The sequence below is a fragment of the Arvicanthis niloticus genome, chromosome 1 (assembly GCF_011762505.2).
Source record: "Arvicanthis niloticus isolate mArvNil1 chromosome 1, mArvNil1.pat.X, whole genome shotgun sequence".
NCBI lineage: Eukaryota > Metazoa > Chordata > Mammalia > Rodentia > Muridae > Arvicanthis > Arvicanthis niloticus.
The window spans coordinates 111,738,270-111,748,138 of record NC_047658.1 but is presented as its reverse complement, the minus strand read 5'-3'; the positions used below and the strand labels follow the sequence as shown (position 1 = coordinate 111,748,138).

Here is a 9,869-nt window from a genome sequence, read left to right as displayed (position 1 = left end):
TGTGGTAGAATGCAGATCCATCAGTGACACCTCCTTACAGACCACAGAAGCCGAGGCATAGATAGAGTCAGGCGGAGCAGAAGGGCAGCCCAGAGGTGTGGCCAGAGTGAGAGGAAAGGAACAGATGTCCATCTACCCTGGACTCCAGCTGCCCTTGGCTATCCTCACTGTGGGACATTAGAGACACAGAGAAGACACTGGACATCGAGCCTGCCTCACTGCAAGGTTAAAAAAATGTGTATTGATATATACTTTATTATCTTTTATAAAACTTCCTTTGGCTACACAGGCCACTGTGCTGGATGACACTTTGAAATGGGTACTGGAGACTGGGGACTTAGTAGGGAGCTGCTTCAGGGGACCACAGTGGCCTGGAAGATGCTGAGTGCACAGTCAGCTGCCCAGAGCTGGCTGGGAGATCAGAAAAGCAATCAGCTATCCTGGGTGACAGAAGGTCTTTTCTGTCTCACATGGCTTGCCAAGGCCAGATCCTACCCCATTAAAGTCACCAGGTGACTCATCAAAGGGGCAGGGACTTGTTTGCAGGTTACAATGCCTGTGGACAGGACCCTCTTCCAGATAGCACCGTCCTCTCGGGTTTGTTCTGATGCTACCTTGGGAGGCTGAACGACTCCCTGCAGGTGGAGCTGAGGCTGCTGGCCCAGTGAGGGTGATGCTGACAGAGTCATGTTTGAGGAAGTAACCTCCTTCTTGCCTATGCTCTTGAGCTTCTGTTGAGGAGGGACCCTACCATGCTGGTGAGGGCAACTTTGGTACGCTGAGTCACAGAAGCAGAATGGTTGGGAAGCAGAGGCCACAGGGTCTGTCTAGAGGTGGCTGCTCAGCCTCTTGGCCACACCTGACAGAGGCAGATGCCTTGTGTTAAGGCAGGTCTTCTCCCTGGTGTCACATGGACAGGTGCCCTGCTCCTGCCCTTGGGCAGAGTGTCTCTGGAAGCTATTGGCCGGTCTCTGCTGCAGCTTGCCCCAGACACTGGCCTCTCATGATGCGTTCCCAGAGGGGCACTGCATCTCCATGGTGACCGTGTTGGGTGTGCTGCTAGCAGCGTCCCCTGGCTCGGCACCATCCCGGAGAGCACGCTGGAAGACCACCCTGAGAGGTTCCCATAGGCGCTGTGACTTATCTCTCCCAGCCAGGAAGTAGACGATGGGCTTGGCACTGCTATTGATGCAGATACACAAGTCAGTGACGTACTCGGGGAAGGGCGCTGGGATCTGAAAGACCCAGAAGAGGAACCAGTCAATTCCCAAGTAGATGGATGATACAAGGAAGACAGAGACAATGGCCAGAACCACGTGATTGAGCTTGGCAGAGCGCTGGCGGCGCCGTGCCCGGCACTCTACGTGCAGGATGAGTGCCAGGCAGGGGAGTACCATGAGTGGGCAGAAGAGAAAGAACAGCAAGATGCCCAGGGAGATGTCCATGTTGCGGCAGGCTGTACCAGAGGCCTCGTGGCCCAGGAACATACAGAAGTAGTTGTGGATACTGGTAACCAGGAAGGACAGCATCCAGAGCAGGGCGCAGACCCCAGCGGACAGGCGCTTGGGCCTCCGACGCCAGTACCAGGTGGGAAAGATGACGGACACAGATCGTTCGATGCTAATGGCCGGCAAGAGGCTCACGCCTGCGAAGAACGTGCAGAGCCCCACAATCCGGGACACTCTTCGAACGTAGTCGGGGAAGGAGCCCAGGAAGGTCCCCATGTTCAGGAGAGCAATCACGGCCTTGCTGAAGAGGTACATCCCATCGGCGCTGGCCAGGTGCAGGAAGTAGATGGAGAAGGGGGTCCTCTTGATGGAGAAGCCGAAAAACCAGAGGACCAGCCCGTTTCCCACCAGGCCACACAGGCAAAGCAGCAGGAAGATGTAGTTCGTGACCGCTGGCGGAGGGAGCGTGGCAATCTGTTCAATGGTCAGGAAGCCTCTGCTGTAGAGCTCCAGAGCCTCGCTCACATCAGGGCACATCTGTGTAGGTGCAAAGGGGACACAGATGTGAGCCTACCTGCCCTTCCCTGGCCCTCAGCAGACCTGTTTCTAGGCCTGTTTCCATTAGGTACCCAGGAGGTGGAGTCTGCTGGGTCCCATCTATGGAATATCGAACCGGGCAGAAGCCAGACCGGAAAAAGTCCCGACCCCAGCTGATGCTAACACTGGTTCTCAGAGTCTAGAGCCAGCAGGACGGCACAACCACACAGTGGCCAGACAGACAGTAGCTCTGGGACACTCACAGGTCAGCCAGCTCCAAATATCCAAGGGAAGGCAGTAGAGGGCAGAGGAGTGGGGAGTGCTTGTTGAGCAAGTGTGAGGAGCAGAGTTCGGATCCCCAGTCTCTGTGTATAAATGCCAGGTGGGCACAGTGGGCCTCCTGTAATTTGAAAGGCAGAAGGAAGGGATTTCCCAGAGCAAGCTGGGAAAGTCAGCCTACATTAACCTGCTCTGGTTTTAACTGAGAGACCCAGTCTCAGTGAATAAAGTGAGAGAAGTAATTAGGAAACTATGTTAACTTTAGGCCTCCACATGTGCCAACCACAGGTACACATGCACCAACACACATGGGCCTCCACACATTTGAACACACACACACATACTCATTCACACAGACTTATGCACACCACACACTCACTCACTCACTCACACACATACTCTCATACACAACACACCCCCCCCATACACTCCCACACCACAAACACATACTCATACACCCATATGCCACACACACATCCACACACACTCACACCACATGTATCCACACACAGTCACTCACACACACATCCACACACACTCACGCCACATGTACCCATACACACCCCCACACACAATTAAAAAAATCATTAAAAAAAAAAAAAACCCAGTAAACAGATGAAAGGCTGGGCTTGGTAATATGACATTGTTATCCTAGAGGAAGGAAGATTTTAAGTTTAAGTCTGGGAAAAGTAATGAGACCCATTCTTAAGATAAAAAGAGATCAAACAGCCATGGTAGAACAGCTGCTCTTGCAGAGGATTCAAGTTCAGTTCCCAGAACCCACTTTGAGTGGCTGACAACCGCCTGTAACTCCAGCTCCAGGGGATCTGATGCCCTCTTCTGGCCTCCAAGAGCACTGCACACAAACACTTTAAAAGAGGACTGGAGATAAAGCTTGGGGGCAGTGCTTGCCTGGCATGTGGAGGCCTAGGGTTCAATCTCCAGTACCAAATGATCACAGAGAGCATGGAAGGATAGTAGATGTGTGCACAAATTGTTCTTATAATGTTTCAAATCTAAATCGTGAAAATACTTATTCCTAAAGAAATAAAATTATTAGAAAGAGGTGCAAGTATGCACAAACAAAAGACCTTGCTCATAGCTGGAGTTGGATTCTACCCCACAGTTGGACTAGTTGCACTGGGAAGGAGAGGCAGCTGCCTTCTGCTAGGCCAGGGCTGCCTTTTGGGGTTCTGGATAATGAGAAGGTCCGGGGGTACCCAGGAGGAGAAGCTTTTGGTGTGGTCATCTTTTAAGCTTCAAGAAAAGGCTCAGAATTTTACAGCTGGGGAGGGTAAAGGCGCTCAGTACAGCTGAGTACCGACACAAGCTCAGTACAGCTGAATACCAACCCTAGCACTGAGGGCTGAACTGACACAGAAATCAGGGCCCTGGGCCAGGTGTCAGAAACTGGGCGCAGAGACACAGTCACAAAACTAAGGACACTCCTTTCTAACCAAGAGAGCAGTCCCTCTACTCCAGCCAGAGGGTTTGGAGGACCAGGACAGAGTGATGGATCTTCCTTTCAATCCCAGAGAAGCCACATCCATGGATGGTAACGTGAAATAGTTTGATGTTTCTAGGTTAACATTTAAAAACAATTGTGTGAGCCGATACCATGAGCCAGCTGTGTGTTACTTTGTTCTCAGGGTTGTTTAGAGCCCCCCCTCTCAGCGGCAGAGGCTGCCCTATGCATATTGCTTCCTTCCTCCCTGCAGACATCACTAATCTATCCCAGGATTTTCTTCCTAAGTCTGGTGTCTGTTTTCATGGCTCAGGGAAGTAGGAAGGTTCTAGGGGCAAGATCTTTGCTGCCATCTTCCAAACGGTCTTGGCAGAAAGCTGGGCCGAGAGAAAATGCTTTATGTTAACATTCTCTAATGAAGAGAAGTGTAGTGAGGATTCTGGAATTTTGGTGTCTTTAAAAACACACCACACACACACAGAGACACAGACAGACAGACAGACAGACAGACACACACACACACACACACACAGAGAGAGAGAGAGAGAGAGAGAGAGAGAGAGAGAGAGAGAGAGAGAGAGAGAGAGAGGTTGTAAGAATGCACTTTCATGGTAACCCCAGGTGTAGGGTTGTAAGTCTGCTTCACGGCAGCTGACTATGATTGGACTCGTGCTCTAGCAGAGGCATGGCTTTGTCAGCTGCAGATAGTTTCTGTGATTTTGTAATGTTTGGAATTCTGGGACATTTTCAGAGGTTCTATAACTGGTAGGGCCCTGCTAGGTGGGGTAGGTGGTTGTTCAAGGGAGTTGGTTGAAGATGGTTAGTAGTCGTGCTCGAAGAAGAAACAAAAGGAAATAAATTAGATTTTGGGATCTCTTTCTTTCCCTTATCCTTCTTTCTCTCCTATCTGGTGTAGGGGGTGAACTGGCTGGGGGAAAATGAAGGGTAAGAAGAGAAGAACCCACAAAGTAGCCAAGACCAAATACAGGGAAGTATCCTCTGGCCTGGCTGTGTCAATAGGAGTTTACAAACAGGAAGTTGTCAATAGGAGTTTACAAACAGGGTTGCCCGAGCAGGTTCTTTATGGTCCCGCCCCCTACCTGACTACCTCTAAGAACTCACTGGCTAACATCTCCTGTCCATCTCTAAACCCAGCTCCTTAGCTTGCTCTCTGCTCCTCTTTCCTGGAGTTGCTCTGTTGCTGCTCCAGGCCTCTGACTCAGTGGACCAGACCCAGATGCAGAACCCTGTCCCTTGAGGACCAGCTCAGCAGTAGGTACTGGCCTGCTGGGATTGGGCAGGGCCCTTTGTGTATCACCCAGCTGGAAAAGTCTGCAGTCCCTCATTGGGTGTTGGTGGGCGGGGCGCTGGGAAGACAAGGGTGGGGGATGGGAGGGACTTGAAAGGCTCTGGGAAGGAGGTACTATTTGCAGCCCCACACTGCATTGTGAATCACCACTCTGGAGTCTGCTCCCACCCCAGGGCCTTGTCTCTTCTCTAGGGACTCTGGGTCGCCTTCTAGCATGTCCAGGCCCTTCCTCTAGGTATCATCCTGGCATAAGCCTTAACTTTTCTCAAGTCTAGAGGAGGCTGGAATACGGAAAAAAGCCAGAGGGATTCCCAACTTAAGAAGGGAAGTCCACACTTTTCCAGGGCAAAGCAAGGGCTGGGCAGTGCAAAAAGTAGTGGGTCAGCCCAGGGCACTGTGCAAGCTTTAGGTGGGGTTAGAGCCAGCTGCAGATTTACATCCATGGCTCATGCTTCCAGACTTGGAGCAACTCACACCTTGGATGGCCCAGAGTGGTACAATTCCATGGCACACACAACAGACAGGGCGCCACCATGGAACCAGCAGAGGCTCTCTGACCTGGTCTGACCATGAATAGTGACTAGTGACTAGTGATCATCTCATCTCTGGAAGGAAATGGGGAGGAAGTGAGACCTTTCAAAACTGATAAACAATGACCCAAAGACAGCATGGTAAGGGACTCCCAGGATGCTCAGTGCCAGTCGTTACTTCTTATGATGGCACTGGCCTCAGAGGAACCAGTTAACCTAGCCCAGGCTACAAAGTCTAGATGTGCCCGCTACCCACTGGAACCCAGGGCTGGAGGGCAGACCTGGACAATGAGTGCAGGAGGCAATGTTGGGGCTGTGTTGCCCCCCCCACATGCTCCCACAAACTAAGGACCCCTGCCATGGCACTTGCCTTGTTCTGGTTGGTGGAGTGAGCCTCCCACGAGCAGTTTCCAGCCATCTCCAGGAGTAAGGAGTCCAGGCTCCTGTTGGGAGCTCACCAGTGTGTGCCCCTGCCTCCTGCTTTGCAAAAGCCTAGAAAGAGGGTAGAGTGGAGTCAGCCCTGGTCCCCCCTCAGAACCTTTCTACCTCCCAGCTCACCAGCCCCTGGCCCTTAGGCCTTTCAGGCCTGTGGTTCTCACTTCAGAGGAAGGGCTACCCTGGCTTCCTCTGAGTCAGGGACTTTGTACCCTTCCTGCTCCTCCTGCCTGTGGGCTCACGTTCAGACCCTTCCTGGCTCCTGGAGCCCCACTGCCACTCCCTAGGAAAAACCCTCTCCTTCCTTTTGTCGTTGGAGTGCAAGGTGTCTGGGATAGAATGTTTCTTGCAACATGCATGATGGCTTCCCTTGCATCCACACCTGGAGCACCTCCTTTGGGTTTGGATAGAGGTCTCAGCCATCAGTCCTAGAAATGGGTGACAGAGGACAGATTCTTTCCAGCAGAGGGGCTTCCTAGAGGAGGAGGCCTTTGCTGGACCTTGCTTTATCATAGTTCCTCATCCTAGCTTTGGGGTGGATGTCCATCCTCCTCCCTTTTTGTAAAACACAGGGTCTCATTCAACCCAGGCTGACCTTGACGATGACCCTGAACTTCGGATCCTCCTGCCTCCTTCTCCTGAATGCTGGGTTAATAACCATGTCTGGTTTATATGGTGCTGGGGATCCAACCCTGGGCTTTGAGCCTGCTAGGCAAGCAACTACCAACTCCGCCACACCCCAGCCCTTCATTCGTTTTAAATGGTGCACCTAGTCCCAGAGGCACACTTCTAACCAGCATACATAATGAAACTTTGAAGATCTGCGTACTATCAGGACCCAGTGGCTGTTTCCTGTAAGGTTCACCAAGAAGTTGTAGGGTGGCCCGGGGTTCCAGGCTGGTTGTAGGGCTCAGCCTCATGTCAATCTGGAGGGCTAGGGATGTGTTGAGTGACAAGCTAGGGAGAGGCGGCTCCTGCTTGAGACTGGTCCACCCTAGCAGGCAATAGCTCGTCAATATATCCACCCTGGGTCTCCTGGAATTGAGCCGCCCTCCACAGCCTGCTCTCTGCCCGCCCGCAGAGCAGGTGGGGGGTCTGAAGCTGTGACTCAGGACACAGCTTGGCTATAGGCTGCCAGACCCTCCTCTCCCAGAACAGGGATGTGGGCAGCGCACTGCTCCACTCCTCAGAAATTCCTTCCTCAAGCAGGGCGGATCCCCAGGCGCCACGCGCATGGCCATTGCCTCCACCCTCCTAGATATGTGACCCTCGCAGCTGCACCCACCCATTGGCTGCCGAGTGTCCGGTCAGCGCGAGTGACACTCCCCCTCCTTAACTCCAGACCTCATTCGGCTGTAAGGGGGCTGAGGAACGCGGTGGGGACTCAAGCCACACCCCCAGCCCCTCATTCCTATTGGGTGGTGTTCCTAGGCCCACAGACATGCTCCTAACCAGGGAGTACAGAGCCCATTTCTGCCCTGGCTATCCCTCCCCTCCACCCGCCGCCCTCTACCTGTGAGCTCCTTCTGGTGTACCCCGACTAAGAGTGGCTCAGTGTGGGACCTGTCTGGGTGTCCCGAGTGGGAGTACCTTATAAGTAGGCATGAGTGATGTTTGTGTAGAGAGGTCGCAGACTGCTGGTGCTGCAAAGTGTGCCCCCTCCCACCAGGCGTCATTCCGAAGCTATACAAGAAAGCTAGCCGAGGTTTTCTTGACACCTACACCCCCAGCATCCTGTACTGCCACTCTTTCTGATCTACTAGCAGGCATCCTCCTCCTCCTAGCTTTCCCCCTCAGTGATGCCCTGACTCAGGGGACCTTTCATCTCACCAGGCTTAAACCCAACTAGACACATGCCCTGTAGGACAGGTGAGTTATGCTCCTGGGTCACCTCTATGACTGCTTTGATCTCTACCCATGGTCCCTGTCCTATCCCAGATTATTTGCAAAATGACTCACTCATGCAGAGAGATCCAGAAGCCAAGTGGACCCCAGACGAGCCATATTAAAGACATGTGTGTGTGTGACGTGTCCTGGGATGTGTGTGTGGGGATGTGTCTGAATGCATGTGCTCTGGGCAGGATCTGAGCCATGACAGAACCCACTTCACTAAAGCCCGTGGAAAAGATACCATATCTGCACCCTTGGCTCCTCCCCTCCAAACCGGATGGTGGGCCATCTGTCTACCTTCTTGGATTGACAGTTGGACAGACCAGCCCTAAGGGAGCTGTCTTGGTCATTTCACTTCTACTATACCATATCCCAGTCTCTCTCCTGATGCCTTAGCTACGGCCTGGGCTGTGCACTGGCCATGGGAGGGGCCCTCTGCTGTTGTCCACGATACGATACACAGAAAGTCTGTGCTTCTGCCTACAACTCAAGTCTCTGCTCACAACTTGACAGAAGACCATCTCTGAGGGGAATGGAGACTTGGCAGAACTCCCTGGCAAACAGCTTCATGGGAAGCCAACACCAGCACTAGGCCTGGCTGGAGAGAGAGAAGTTGAGACTATCAGCTGTCCAACCTTGTGTTGCTAATCCCCCAGTATCCCCAACAGAGTTGCCCACTGCTGTCCTCATGGCCAGCGACATCCCTGAGAGCAATGAAAACCAGAACTCTGCAATTGGACCATTGCCCACTGGGTGTTCCCTTCAAACTCTTCCAGAAACCAGGCATGGATGTAAGGTTGAAGGAAGGATGGGGAGCCCCCACCCTCAGGAGGACAAGATGGGGGTTGGTATTGGAGGATGTCTTGGGTCTAGGGGTAAAGGTAGAGTGTCGCCTGAGTAGGATATCAGGGGATGCAATACAAGAGGGGGACACTTAAAGCCTTCCAATATCCCTGGGATACTCAGACCCATGGGAGGAGTGAAACAGGTCTTCTGGATAAGGTCAGCTCACTCCAGGGTTTCGTGGCTCCCTGCTCAGAGAGGTGGGACTTCTGCAAGCTGCCTGTCATGACAATGCCCATTTCCCTGCCTTGAGGATGCCTATCTCATTTGCTTGCCCTGTCCAGCCTTCACCCTGCGGCCCCTGATCCTGATCCTGTAGCCCCTGTACCTGGTTTCCCTCCCCTAGTCCCTGGGTCCCAGAGTGCTACCTGTGGCTGTCCTGATCCTCCGAGTTCCCTTCGTAGAGATCTTCTCCTGGGACTCCGAGTTTGCTGACCCGCAGGCAGCAGGCTGGCCAAGTACTGCCTGGAGCCTCGGAAAATTCAGGCTCAGGGTGGAGGACGAGCCCTCACCCGCCTTGCCTGTTGGAGATGATTTTGGAAACAGAACCCGCCCCAAACCCAATTCCAGGCCCGGCAGAAGGGGGAGGGGAGAGCTAGAGGAGGAGAAAGAAGAGGAGGAAGAGGAGGAGAAGGGGAAGGAGAAGGAGGGGAAGGAGGAGGAGGGGGAGGAGGGGCTGAACAGTGATGAGGCTTGGGGAAGGAATGCCCAGTTCAGGAGCCTTCCCCCCATCCCCACTGGGAACGCATCTCTCTGCCTGATGACGTCACGCTGGCCTGAGCACTGGGGCCGGAGTCCAGATGTTAGTATCTCTCATATCCTACAGCTCCAGAGGGCTGCCCCAGTAGAGGGAGCTCCGGGTTGTTCACTTGCTTGGTGCCTTCAGCCTGTTTCCAGTGGGCATTTCAGGGCATGTGGTGATCGTGGAGAGATGGTAGGGGAATATCCACTCCGTTGTTTGAACTGACTGAGGGACTCGCAGAGCCAAGGAGAAGCAGGTGAGGGACCCCTATGGAGAGTGATAGAAAATTGGCAGAGAGAAGGCCACAGAACCCAGATGGCACCAACCCGTCCCCTTGCCACCCCAGAACCTTCCTGGGGGCCTCTTGGGGCCTGTGGAACCAGGAATTCCC

At 53.3% G+C, this 9,869-nt stretch overlaps 1 protein-coding gene across 2 annotated transcripts; it reads right to left on the bottom strand.

Moving 5' to 3' along the window:
• Positions 1–215: 215 nt before the first annotated feature.
• Positions 216–9,478, bottom strand: Mrgprf (MAS related GPR family member F). Of its 2 annotated transcripts, XM_034488093.2 has the most exons (3): positions 9,105–9,478; positions 5,939–6,060; positions 216–1,985 (listed from the first exon to the last, which is right to left on the bottom strand). In XM_034488093.2, exons 2-3 carry the CDS (start codon positions 5,984–5,986, stop codon positions 1,002–1,004), a joined length of 1,032 nt encoding a protein of 343 aa, XP_034343984.1. In that variant the 5' UTR covers positions 5,987–6,060; positions 9,105–9,478; the 3' UTR covers positions 216–1,001. The 2 variants fall into 2 exon arrangements, with proteins under 2 accessions (XP_034343984.1, XP_034343994.1); XM_034488103.2 differs by lacking the exons at positions 5,939–6,060; positions 9,105–9,478 and adding an exon at positions 2,249–2,683.
• Between the last annotated feature and the right edge of the window lie 391 nt (positions 9,479–9,869).

Bases quoted from the DNA above. Each gene is read 5' to 3' on its own strand.
- Mrgprf (XM_034488093.2), bottom strand. From the start codon at position 5,986: ATGGCTGGAAACTGCTCGTGGGAGGCTCACTCCACCAACCAGAACAAG. The intron at 1,986-5,938 runs GCAAGTGCCATG...GCACCTACACAG, and splicing joins ACTCCACCAACCAGAACAAG to ATGTGCCCTGATGTGAGCGA.